Raw genomic sequence first — 13286 nt, forward strand, 5'->3', positions numbered from 1 at the left:
GTTGAAGACGAGCACAAGTCATGGAATATGCAGATGCGCAGACGGGGATGCCGCCATATAAGATATGTGCACAAGGAGGAGAGACGAGCAAGGTACTTTGTGCGCGTGTGTACGTGGCATGGAGCGAGGACCAGTTTACAACCAAGCGAGCCAGCAACCACAGAGATGACATCTATCACATGCGGTACGAGTTACTGAGCGTTATCGAAATGACGCGGGACCCCAGCAAGCAGCAAGCCAAGTCGATGTTGAATACTTTACGAAATCGCCAATTCCACTTCCATGGCCGACGCTGAACGACCAAGTCCACATTCTCCTTGGGCCTGCGAATCAGTACGGTTCGACAAGGCAGGATGATTGTTCAACACACCTTTCGATTGGGGTTTTCCACGTTCTTTTAAAGCCCATCCAATGGAGCGTGCGCCAGCCTGAAACGCAGGGGCCACTCAACCCATCGAAAGCTCAACACAATCACCCGTGAACAAGGTTGGCGCGTCTACGCTGAAGACGAGCCTCGGAGCCGCCCTCTTCTGAAGACAACATAGTATGTATACCCTCCCGTCCTGTTCGGCTTGTCGCGGTGCCATAGCACCACAGTACAACCCTCCCGTCTTTTCTGCTCGTCACGGAGTCACGAACGCCACCACCACGCCACGCCAATTATTCGGACGAGTGGACCTGATGGCACGGACGATTATACGAGTACTCGACCAGACTGAATGGGACCGAACCAGACGGAACAGGCACAAATGGCCTACGTACAGTACGGTGTATGCACGTAGAGAAAGATCAAACCGGGACCAGAACAGGTCAGAACAGATATATCCGACATCATCACCCTCACAATCCAAACACAATTCGCGCGGACGGAGAGGGCTTTGGAGGCTACGAGGCATGCGCGAGCGAAGAGTTGCGATTTGTTCATCTCTCCATGCATGTCCCTGTCCCGTCTAGGTGTCACGTCCGTCTATTCCTCCTTACCTTGTTGAAAGTCCGTCATTCACTCACCCACTTACTCGTGGCGCTTAATATTACTCACTCTCTGAGTGGGATATACACGCCTACTTCCAGAGCGAGGGGGGAATTAATGCTCTTGAGAGGTCGTGGTGACTCACAGACAGAAGGGGGCGAGGGAGAGAGGAAGGGAGAGAGGAAGGGAGAGAGGAAGGGAGAGAGGAAGGGAGAGAGGAAGGGAGAGCAGAGCATACATCGTTTATTTATTCATCCTCTGATTGTTTATACATGGGTTAATACATAGAGATTGAGTGGATGGTTCCTCCGTACCCTCTACAGGTTTATTATTGCCCGAGAAGCATCACAGCGTAGGAAGGCGGTACTTGGAGCAGAGACCCATTATACTTGTTTACATCCTAGAGGCCTGGATGCTGTCTCATGAACTGAACTGAACTTTAGACTTTGAATTTCCTCGTCCGAGCTGCTGAAGATCGGCCGTCACGATTAACAGCACACGGTCATGTATGAAGACTGTGAACTAATGTCGAGAAGTTCCCGTCTCGTCGAGTCAATAATACATTATTTCCCACACTAACCTGTACATGATCATCTCAGCCTTTCTTCCAGGCATCATCCATCGCAGAGTTGTGACCATCGCCGCGACAGGTACATTACATAGTGAAACATGATGGAATGTACATTGATGGACATCTTCTCTTCCAACGCCCACTTTTCGGCCTCGCGGCTCGGTTCTCTCTACTAATACTCTCCCTCTGAAGTTATACATCATTTTGGACACAATAATGTACGCTAAACTCGCTAAATCTGTCAATAGACCGAGCTGATCTGCTCGCTTGGTCGGCTGCTTGCTGACATCTGCAACCGAGCCGATGCTACAAAAGGTTGTGGTTGATGGAGTCGTTGAGACCAGAGTTTGGTATCTTCACACCATCCACGTACGGTGTGATTGGAAGAAGGCGGTGACGAAACGACGCCGGCGGTCTTCCGGACGTCACCATAACAGAAAGGGCGTGGTGCTGGGGCGACGGCCATCGGTGCTCGACCCGATCTTGTCGTGGTCCAGCCTTGCTGTCTCGGGTGTGAAGGCGCTCTCATACCATGCTCAAGTAAGCATTCCCCTAGGAGTATCGTCACGGGGACAAACAATAGACAGCCGCCGATGTTGTACAGATGTTACAGGTCTTTCCGCCGAGGACCGGATGCTCAGCGGCAGCAGAAGACTTTCTTCCACCAGGGAACATGATTGTTGTCATCGTCGAAACCGGACTTCTCCGTGGCCGGTAGGGTGTTGGGACTCGTCTGTGGGCGATTTGCTTGCATCGACGAGGGCATCTGATAAGCCGAGGCGCCGGCACCGCTGACATTCGGTGTGTGGCCCTTCGAGGCAAAGGGCGCTTGGTGAGGTAATGAGCCACCACCAGCACCGTGTTGCCTCCGTGCCTCGACGACTCTGCGGACAATTACTGTGAAAAAGCGTTAGCCGTGGTCATAGACATGCCGGAGCAAGCGCCTCTTACGGGCAAAGGTTTCCTCAATGTTGACCATTTCCCGAGCGCTGGTCTCCATGAAGCCACAGTTTTTGCTCTTGGCCCATTCCCAGCCGACTTTGCTGCTAACGACCCTGGCATCTTTCAGGTCGCATTTGTTGCCGGCAATGATCTTGATGGGAGGGAATTTCCAGCCTTCTTCTCTTTTCCCTCGGACTTTGGAGCCCTTTTCCCGGAGCAGTCTTTGGTTCTCTTCCACCCTGTTCTCGGCTTCGATATCGATCATGTCAAGGAACCAGGCGAGGCCTTCGAGGGAAGCGAGATTGGTGATGTCGTAAACTAGGAGAAAGGCGTCTGATTGCAGATTCGAGGCAGCCCATAAACTGCGGTATTCTTCTTGCCCGGCGGTGTCGGTGAGGGACAGGTAGTAGTTCAAGCCGTCGACTGTTCGTGTGACGGAGTATGAGTCCTCGATCGTAGGGTCATATCTGTTGCCAGCCCATCAGTATACGGACGCGACCGACGTTGGAGGTCATGAGAGGCGGTAACGTACTCTGAAGTCCACTGTGACCTCACCAGGCGCAGTGTGATGGACGACTTGCCTGCAGGGAAACAAGGTTAGGACAGTGTATGACTCTCAACGAGCAATTCAACGCACCACAACCACCGTCGCCGCATATGGTGATGGAGATCTTGTCCGCCATGGCGCACGCTCGAGTGGCCGATCACAAAGTATGCTATTCCGTTGCCAATTGCCGTGAAGCTGTAGCTTCGGCAAACTGGTGAAAGATGCGACCTGTTGGCAGGACACAGTTCCCGAGGTGCGGGCGACCTTGGAATATATGACGGAGGAAGGATCCAGGCCACTGGGACGGCGCACGGACGGGAGATCTGGTTCTCGTTTTCGCGGTTCGAATTGCAATCTGCGCCGATGTCTTTCTTGCTCGTCTGGTAAAGGAGTTCGGCCTCGATCGGGTGAGAGTTCGCCGGATAAACAAGCGCTAGACAACACGGCCCAGAACCTCAAAGTCGAGGCTGGCACGTCGGGAGTGAAGTGGGATGTTATTCAAGTTGAGACCAGGACGCCGCAGGGAAAGAGCCAGGCCGAATTCGCTTTGCGCACAGGAGGTAGTCGCAATGGATGGATTGGGAAGTTGATAGGGACGGCGTGGGCGACAATTGTCGTCGGCGAGGTCGTAATGGAGCGGGATTCTGATAATGGAATGCGTATATCGGAAGTGCCAAAGCGATCGTGGATGTGTGATAGAGAGGGGGGAACTGTGAGCATACAAATGTATGGATGGAAAAAGTTGAAGCAGGAACTGTGAGAGTCCAGTTCGGAAGGCTGGGCTGCGAGCCTGCGGCAGGGGTGTGCCGTGGCTTGCACATCAACCCATCCAGAAACCCTGCATTTCGGGTTGCCGTCGAGGTGGGACAAGTGGGTGCGCTAGACTAGGACAGCAGGACAGGGTCCTCCGTACTGACGTTTGGGTATTGACTTCCACAGGTACGAGCTACGAGTTAGTCGCAAAGTGATGGTGGTCAGGCAGCGAGTCCCACGTCGGGAGGAGAGGATTGACCAAGGCGAAACTATTACGCATTAGCCACACGGATGGTCAGAGGATGGTCAGAGATGGTCAAGCGAGATGGTAGAGTTACATGGGACCGCGAGCGAGAGCCGGGGCACCGTCTTCTGGGAGCGGCGGCCTTGCGCGGAGCAAGAGGAAGAAGCAGTTCAAAAGAGACAAACGCTCTCGGGGAAGCAGGAAGAATCAGGGGAACTGGCAACAGGAACCAGTTGATCGACCCAGGATGCCATCATGGCCAGAGTGAAACACCGACTGGGCGGTAGCCGAGTTGCTAACGGCCCTTAGATAACGGGCCAAAGTGACGATAGCCGCGTCGGGCTGGTCGGTGTTGGCCAAGTGAAGTGACTTTGAGGCGAGTGTGAGAGGGCGGCCAGTTGGGCATCAACAGCAGTGTCGATCGTTCTTCACAAGGCGCAACCTGCCGGCCGAGTGATTTGTGCCCTGGCCGCCATGTGAGGGATCAGAGGGATCAGCTCGGGGCTGCATGTCTGGATACTCTCAGTGGATAATTCCCACCGTCCCTCGTCCATCGTCCTTTGTTCATCGTCCGCCTCGTTCACGCACATGTGCCGTTGACGCAACTGCTCTGCCCCTCAGTTCTTTACGTACAGTGACTGCAGACCCCTCCGCACCCTCCTGCGTGTCTCCTGCGCTTCTGCAGAAATGATTGACAACTCGACCATTCATTCGCGGCCTACCTCTTTGCCCATGAACTTGCATGGACCGCGTCCATCCTCCTCCCTGTACGAGGTCCCTCCTGCATTGACGTCTTATCATTTACGTACTCCCCTTGCCGACGATGAGCTCCGGCAGAACCGGGCGAGAGAAGACATCGAGATACTGAAGAGCAGGGGGCGAGTCGTCAGGAGAAAACACACGGCGGGTGATAGTACGGAGCGCCCCAAAATTGATGAACCCGCTTGGCGACCCTTCCCGACCTACTCTCTACGAGTACACGCTGCCTGCAACTTGTCCGTCGTCATGGCAGGCGCTACTTTGCCAGCGATAATGCCTCCGTGGCGAGTTCTCGGACTTGTGTGCCTCGCCAAAGCCATGACTCGGACTGCTCAGCCTCCAGCCTTGCATTAGCTAAGCCTGAAATACAATCATGGCGATGAGGCCTCCAAGCGGCCCACGCGGGCCAGGCCTTATCATCTCCTACCACTCCAACGGTCTCGCCCAAATATAGCCTTCCCCAGACTCGATGGCAGCCAGCGCTTAGCAATTCCATCCACTGTCTTCATTTCTTTGTGGTTCTGCGACACATGAAACAGACAATGGAAACGGCATCATGGTAAGTCGTCGAGTGTTCGATATGTTGCTATGCGCAATGAGCTGCTTTCGTCGCTTCCAAGCGCAGTTGCCGACCCAATTCCGCCCCATCTTGTTCTATGCTTCGTATTCCATCTCGCCATCCTGTGGCTGACGGCCTTGATCGCCACGTCTTTTGCATATTAAGCTCCTCTCTGGACGCCTGAGATACTTCCACCTGCGAAGCCTGGAGCGATGTATTCTAATATATACCGACGTCTATGGCGTCCGGCAGCGAATGGACCTGGTGGAACAAGCACTGAGAAACCCAATGACTGGCGCAACTTTGTGAAGATGGATCGATCTTTCAGCAGTCAATCCAGCACTCACACCGGTAATGTAGGTCAGTCAAGCTCTTTAAAGATCTTCCAAAAGCGACCATCATGGTGGACTCGTATGAGCTTGGATAATTGGGTGTGGGAAATGTCAGCAGCCTTGCTATGCGTATGCATACTTGCTGCAATCGCAGGCATTTTGTTTGCGTATGACAATCGTCGGGTACCAGACCTGCCAGATGGCTTGAATGTGAGTGCTCTCTGCAACGCCCTCGATTCGCTTGGTGTCGTTCTGACATTGGATTCACAGATCAACGCAATCATCTCACTCCTTGCAAGCTTTGCCAAAGCTGCACTCTTGGTTGTCGTTGCTGCTGCACTTCGCCAGGAGAAGTGGCTCTGGTTCATAGACAAGCCACGACCCCTCGCCACGGTCGACGCGTTTGAGGAGGCCAGTCGTGGTCCTTACGGCTCAGCTATGCTCATTTTGAGTCGTCGAGGAAGTATTCGAGCTCTGTTAGCTGCTTTGGTCACCGTCCTTGCTCTCGGCTTCGAGCCGTTCCTGCAACAGGTATTGAACACTGTTGTCCGGGAGACCCCCATTGCTTCCGACCCAGCTTCGATCCGTACCCCAACTTCATACAACGAACCGGTGATTGGAAACCTGGGAGGCTCGGGACTGTCTCTTAATGCCTTGATCGGCGCCTTTGGCGGTGCCGCAGGCGCAGTACCGCCTCCATTCTGCTCTAGTGGAAATTGCACATGGCCGGCATACAACACCCTTGCTATGTGTACGCTCTGCCAGGACATGACAGCCAAAGTCAACCTGAGCGGAGACCCGTACAGTATCAACCTCACCTCGCACCTCGAGAAGTTTTCTCAAAGCAACGACACTTCCTCCACCAGCAGCTGGACGCCCAAGTATTCTTTCCCCAATGGCAATCCCGTCGACATCTCTATCTCGCTGGACCTCGCACTGGGAAGTAGTGTCCAATGGTCCGTTAACTACCCTCGTCGCGTGGTGTGGCCACTGAACATTGACCCGACACCTGACAGCCACTGGGGTTATAGTTGGGACAACAAGTCCTATGGAGGTATCGACTCTCCACTGTTTGCCATGGGTTACCTGGACTTGAACCTAACCGCAGACTTTGGCCAAGTCGTGGTCCAGAAGGCAACAGAATGCGCCTTCACTCCTTGTGTTCGGACAATGGACACTGCCGTCAGGAACGGAGCGTTAGTCTCGAATGCGACATCCACAAATTACGGCACCATACTTATAGGCGAAGGCCAACCCGATGGCCGGGTTCTGACAGGCTGGAACGTCACCATCAATGGAACAAACTACTCCATCTACGACGCTGGGAACGACGACTCCCAAGGGCGAGCCTTTTTGCTCATCCAGGCTCTGCGCATCGCCCTCGAGGGAAACACCACGTACAGCCACTCGGGGTACTGGTACCCCAACCCTTCTGACGGGGGAGCATTGGACTTCGACTCCACCGGCTTTTCACAGGCGTATGGCGGACCCTGGAGCTCCGCGGGCCAACAAGCAATCGACGGGAACGGCGACTTCAGCGACGTGGTAGACGGAGTCGGACGTGCACTGACGGGCCGGTTTCAACAACTCCAGGACAGCGTCGCCATTGGCACCACACTGCAAAGTGAGGCCGTGGTCCTTGTCCGCTGGGAGTGGATCACCTACCCGCTGGCGCTCACCGTCTTGGGCCTCGCAGGGCTATTGCTCACCATCCTCTCCACGCATCAACAGCACATGGCTGTCTGGAAAGAATCAACCCTCCCCTTGCTGTTCAGATATACCGCGGCATCTGCAGCAGCCGACAGCACAGAGACACATGCACAAGCCCACCACCACCACGACGGCACGCTCAACGGCATCGGTGCCGGTGCCGGCCCTCCTCGCACAACCACAGCCTTGACGCTAAGCGCAATCCCCCCGCCAGAGTCCAACCGGGTCAGTTCCATCGTCACCCAAGCAGCCGGCGAGCAAGTGCAACTCTTGAGACGCGATTCCTTCTGGGTGCTCGACCCAACAACCTCCTCTGCCTCCACTTCTCGCGCGCCCGTCCCTATCGAAAGCGCGGAGCACACGACTTCAGCATCTAGATTGGTGCCCTCATCAACATCATCACCATCAGAAGCTCACTCCCGTCAGCCTGGGCAGGAGTTTCGAATGCACGACTTACAACTGAATTTTGATCCTCCCCCGCGGGATCTCGCGCGAGACCAGAGGCGGGGACGATGGATCTGAAGACAAGAACGAACAGCGGCGTGCGCGCGCACGTGGCGTACATGTCCGTGTGTAGATATCATACCCCTACATGGGCCCGACGCGCGTTTTTCACATGGTTTTTGTGTCCATGCGGTCCAAGGAGCCAGCAACATAGCGCCATGAGCGAACGTGCGTGTTGGGTAAGGGGTGAATGAGGATATACGAATAGGTTGATTGATGTAGATAACCTCCCATACCGCGCGCATTGGCGGAGGTCACGATGGTCGTACTTTTGGAAATGAACACGATATAAGGAGCTTTCAACTCGCTCCGTCCCAAGGTTGTAAACTTACAAGCTTTGTGTGATTATAAGAAAATCGTACGGAGTAGATTCATCGACATAGACCCCACACATCAAACCCCCGGGCCATTTCATTGTATGTTGATCGTCTCGCCATCACTCTGCATACAGAGTGCATCTCTCCCTGCCCAAACGCCTGCCTCTAATGTATATAGACCGCATGAAAATTGTCACCTCAAATGTGAAATCTCGTGTAGAATCTGATCAAAGTAGGCCCTTTCCCGCATTTCTCCATGAATATGGTTCTCATTGCGTCGTCGTCGCGCCGTGAGACTGTGCAGCCAGCTTTCTGTCCGGGACCTATATGACGGGGCCCAGAAGCACAACATCTTTGGTTGTCGTCAGTGAGACGCATGGAAAGTGGATCGCCCGTCTGAGGCCCTGGGGCAACAAATATCGAACCCTCAGATCGCGTTCTCCCTTTCCTCGGGACATCTGATTGTTGTTGGTGTGACCCGGCTGGAGTCGTGACCTGCACCCTCTGTTTCGCACGGGGGCGTGATCGTGTCAGATGATCGGAAAGAAACAATCGATCGGTATTGCGCGCCGGTGCCATTTGTTGAGTGTCCACCCGCGTCACATCAGCTTTTGCTTCATTCCGCACCTTTGTCTCTCCGGTAGCGGGATCTCCCAAATGTCCGTGACGCTGTCGAGCACACTGGTTCGAATCATTGGACATCCCCATCGTTCTTGTCGCGGCTTCCAAAGCCTATGAAAATTGTTGGGCAGGTCGAGATCACTGGAAGGAATGAAACCCAGTGGCAGAAGCAGCGTGCTCCCCACGGGCATGTCTCAGGAGAGCGAATGAATCCAGATGTCGACTAGTAATGGATTGGCTTGGGCTTGGGCTTGGCAAATCCATGGATAGATTTCATGGACGATATTCCAGTCATATGTCCCGTCGTGTCCTCCTTGACCGGGTTTGAGATATCCAGCGGAGCTGTGCTTGATAGAATTTGACCTGGGATTGCTTGGAGCCAACCTTCATGTTGGCAATATGCTGGGATGAGGGGGTTCCTCAACTTCGTCAATTTTAGGCGGCAGTTGCCCTCTCCAAATCTCCTTGTCGTTTCCTCCGCCGTCAGTGGTCCCCGAGGGATTTCCTGGCGGTTGGTTAGTGCCTGTGCCAGTTGTCTCGGATGATTCGCCCTTTTTGGCCTCCGCCTGGTTGGCCGACGTGCTATGTGCGGGAGACGTTGAGCCTCTGTCACTTTGTTGGCTGGAGGGTTTGCGAGGCGACACTCGTCCGTTCTGCATCAAGCGTTGATTAGTTGCAATTGATACTCGCGAAAACACCACAACCAGAGAAACACGGGGACCTCACCTGTTTGGCCCACCGCAGGCCACAGCTGTTGCACAGATCACGATTTCCACTCGGACCTCTCCTCCATTCCGGTGTAACTCTAGTGTGGCAATTGGCACAATCCTTTTCCATCTGGCCGAGACCTTTCCTCCTCTTACGCTTTTTCTTCCGACTTAGCAGAGCCTGCAACTCCTCAGCCAAGATCCGATTCTGACGTTCCATCTGCCGGAGTTCGAACTGCCAACTGGAGCTCCGAGTCGTCTTCAACTCGTCGAAAATATTGTCCTCGGATGCGAGGGCTTCATCCTGGTTGCCCAAGCTGAGCGCATGACTTCCTGCTTGAGTGAACGTCCCGTTATGATCCGTCGTATTGCCCTTGGAAGCAAGAGAGCGCGTAGATCCATTCGGCATGTTACCGGATGATTGCCCGGACCCATGTGTCGCCGGAGTCCCCGAACCCACCGATGCTCCCGATATCGACTTCTGATTCAAGAGCGTGGCACGCGTCATTTTAAGCAGCCGGGTTTGCGACAGCAGAAAAGTCGGCTTGAACCCCGGCCGGGCATCACCGGGATAGATCGTAGTCTGCGCGTGAAGGACTTGACCACGTCGATTCTGAAGATCGTGCCTGAAAGACACCTTCTCTCCAGTTCTTGCAGTCTCGAGCATGCGCAAAAACTCCTTCTTGGAGTCCGGTCTCATCAATGACTGCATGCTCGTACCAACCAGATCTTCGGGGAGACGGTCCAACATGACACGAGAGGTGGATGACACATGCAGAAACATCCCTGACGTAGAAATCTTGGACCATAGCTCACTCTCACCCGGGTTACTGTCAGTTTTGAGGTCGGTGCGATCCAGAGCGTATACCGGTCTCTCCCGGCCGACAAGGATAATGCATTTCTTACCCTTCCCTTGCTCAACATGCAGGGCACCATGAGCCTCAAACCAGGTGAAGCCACTAAATTTCCTACGAATCCGGTACACGATGCTGACGGGAGCTCCACTGGAGGAGTCTTTCAGTTCTCGGGTGACGGGTACGATGTCGCTGGGATGGCATATTGACGACAAGCCCACGCCAATAAGTTCACTCGGGTCATATTCCAGGACTCTCCGGCTGGCGGGTGATAGGTAGAGGAACAGCCCTTTGATTGAGAGGACGTGCACGACGTCGTCAGTGTTCTCCAGTAACATCTTGTCCCATATCCGTTTGGAAGCGTCCGAGTCACCACGTCCTATAGTGGCCAGTACCTTGGAGACCTCGTCCCGAGATATTGTTTCACCTATTTCCTGCACCTGGTTGGAGTCATGCGGAGCAGGAAGCTGGTAGGCGGGGAGTGAGCTTCGATTGTAGTTGATTTCATACGTTCCGTCTGATACGAGGGTTAGTTGAACTTGACCCGGCTTGCACAAATTCAAAGACAGTCATACCTGGATTCCTCCCGGACACTGAACTTGGCTGCTCCACCAGATCGACCTGGAAACCGACATAGAACTTGTAGTCCTCCGAGTCAAATTGAATCGGGATCATGGTCAACAGGTTCATGAATGGCTGTCCTCCTTTTCGATAGTTGATCAGACTCAATTGTGCTTCCGCGCGCTTGGTGATCTGATTCTTCAGGTAAAGAATTGAGTTATCGTCGACATATTTCCGTTTGACTCCGGATTGCACTTTACCGTCTGGTGCTTGCAGAAAGCGGCAATTGCGGCCCAGGATCTCGTGTTTGTTATAGCCAGTCAGTCGTTCGAACATCTCCGAACAGTAGACAATAGGTAGGTCGAATTTCTCTATATCGCAGACGACGAAGGCGCAGGACAAGTCGACTGGCCCAATATTGATTTCCGGTCGTGGTCTTGTCGCAACTCGCATCTGTCCAGACATTACGCATGGTCACGGCATCGGTACAGAAGTCCACTTACGAGAACACCAAGCATATCGAAACCACTGGAGGAATAGGCATTGGCGTACTTTGGAGGTGGCATCTGGCCACCTTGAACTGGCGGCATATGGGGGAGGCTCGGGGGGTTCATCGCTCTCGGGTCGGGAGTAACATCTGGTCGATAATGTCAGTCGGAAGACAACAAGTTGTATCGGCGCTTACTGTTACTACCTTTACCGGAATAGGGAGCATGCAGGTCAACAGATGACCGTCTCTTAGGTGGGTGCTGCATATGTGCCGGAGAGGCCATTGCGGACGAGGGCCCTCCTGCTAGAGAAACTGAGGTGTTGAGAGGAGCCGGCCCGCGCAGGTGTTGCGAACGGTTCGAGTACGAATCAGGCATTGAGGACATGCCTTGAGCCATGGTTGCCATCCGGCTCTGTACTTGCGGACTCATCGAGGAGCCGCCGCCCGGATCATGATTCACCGCCTGATACGACATAGAAAAACTCTGGTCCATTGGTGAGGCTGTGAACAAGGGCTCCTGCATCGCTGAAGCATTGGCGCCTCGTAACATAGGGTCAAAATCCATTGTCATATCCAAATCTGGGGGCATGTACGCGGCGGATTGCTCCATAGGGGCCGAAGTGCTGGGTAGACCAACAGGAGAGAAGTTGTTGACGGCCTGCATATTATCGAAACTTGTATGCATTCGCGAAAATTGGGTATTCAACGACAAGTCTTCTCTTGAACGGACCTTGCGTGGGTCCAGCGACTTTTGCATCGGCATCATATCGGCCGGTTCCATGTTCAATGTCGGCTCATTCGGGTTCGGATCAAATTGAAAATCGGCCAGGTCGCTGTCCAAGTTCGAAGAAAACTCGAGCATTGACGCTCTGCGGCCGTGATCGTGTGAACCATGGCGGAAGTGCGGTGAGAAGTTGCTCCTCCGGCGCATCAATTGTTCATTGTTTTGATTGATTATCTGGTGCAGGCTCTGAGCCTGGCCCAGACTCGTGGTGTCCATGGCGCTGGGATCAATCCCACCCATAGTGGCATCCTGCGAATATCCATTCAACGCCTCGTTCGGATCCGCGCCCGGATAGGACTGGCTATAGAAGCCCGCAAACCCGTCCATGATTGCTTTTGTTCTCCCATGCGCGACGTCGAAGTCGATTCAACTACCGGAGTGGAAAGGCTGCGGTGCAGAGATAGGGCAGACTTGCGAAGGATGATCAGCCTGGGAACCGACGGCACAGCGGTAACAGTGAGGGTGGCTCCCGGCACCGCATGCTTGCGTAAGAACTTCGAATGAAGTGTCGCTGGCGATAGCAGAAGGAGATGGAACGCGGCCTGAGAAGTGTTAGAGATGGAAACTGAGAGAGCGACGATGGCGACAGTTAGACAACCGCGGGTCCGCAGGTGTGTTGCTTCGACAATTACTCGGATGGGAAGAGGAGCGGACTGCACCAGAACGGCGTGGTTCCAGTCAAGCGAAGCCGAGGGTGAAGGGCACAAAGAAGTGGATTAGGCGACTTGGAGAAGCCCTCGAAGCCTTCTGGCTAACTAGAACAGCGGCCACGGGGGGCACGGAAGACAGCCAAAGCAGACTGGTGCAGCCCACGATTTGGGGCGAACATGCCATCAATGCCGCGTTTTCAACGGGCCACCCAGCTGTGGGGTTCCTCCCTGTGAGTGGCCGAGACGGCCTAGTTAGGAGTCCCGGGAGCCCCAAGAGATTGGTCTCTGGTCGCTGGACGTTTACTTAGTGCGAGATCTCTAAGCTCACAGCGGAAGAAGCAAGGATCAGCAAGATTAGCGTAGCGTGTAGCGAAGAAGCGAGTCTTCTGGCGAGCGCTGCCTGAAAGTTGA

General features: G+C 54.1%; 3 protein-coding genes across 3 annotated transcripts; 1 reads left to right on the plus strand and 2 right to left on the minus strand.

The window, feature by feature from the left end:
* Positions 1 to 2178: 2178 nt before the first annotated feature.
* On the minus strand, positions 2179 to 3166 carry G647_10390 (uncharacterized protein; the record flags this gene model as incomplete). The annotated part of the gene is made up of 4 exons (XM_008726381.1): positions 2179 to 2438; positions 2493 to 2950; positions 3016 to 3064; positions 3121 to 3166. The coding sequence occupies 4 exons, from the start codon at positions 3164 to 3166 to the stop codon at positions 2179 to 2181; spliced, it is 813 nt and encodes a 270-aa protein (XP_008724603.1).
* Positions 3167 to 5785: 2619 nt separating this feature from the next.
* On the plus strand, positions 5786 to 7909 carry G647_10391 (uncharacterized protein; the record flags this gene model as incomplete). The annotated part of the gene is made up of 2 exons (XM_008726382.1): positions 5786 to 5887; positions 5948 to 7909. 2 exons carry the CDS (start codon positions 5786 to 5788, stop codon positions 7907 to 7909), a joined length of 2064 nt encoding a protein of 687 aa, XP_008724604.1.
* A 1306-nt stretch (positions 7910 to 9215) lies between these two features.
* On the minus strand, positions 9216 to 12552 carry G647_10392 (uncharacterized protein; the record flags this gene model as incomplete). The annotated part of the gene is made up of 5 exons (XM_008726383.1): positions 9216 to 9482; positions 9556 to 10907; positions 10966 to 11404; positions 11455 to 11588; positions 11637 to 12552. 5 exons carry the CDS (start codon positions 12550 to 12552, stop codon positions 9216 to 9218), a joined length of 3108 nt encoding a protein of 1035 aa, XP_008724605.1.
* Between the last annotated feature and the right edge of the window lie 734 nt (positions 12553 to 13286).

This window comes from Cladophialophora carrionii (genome assembly GCF_000365165.1).
Source record: "Cladophialophora carrionii CBS 160.54 unplaced genomic scaffold supercont1.15, whole genome shotgun sequence".
Lineage (NCBI taxonomy): Eukaryota > Fungi > Ascomycota > Eurotiomycetes > Chaetothyriales > Herpotrichiellaceae > Cladophialophora > Cladophialophora carrionii.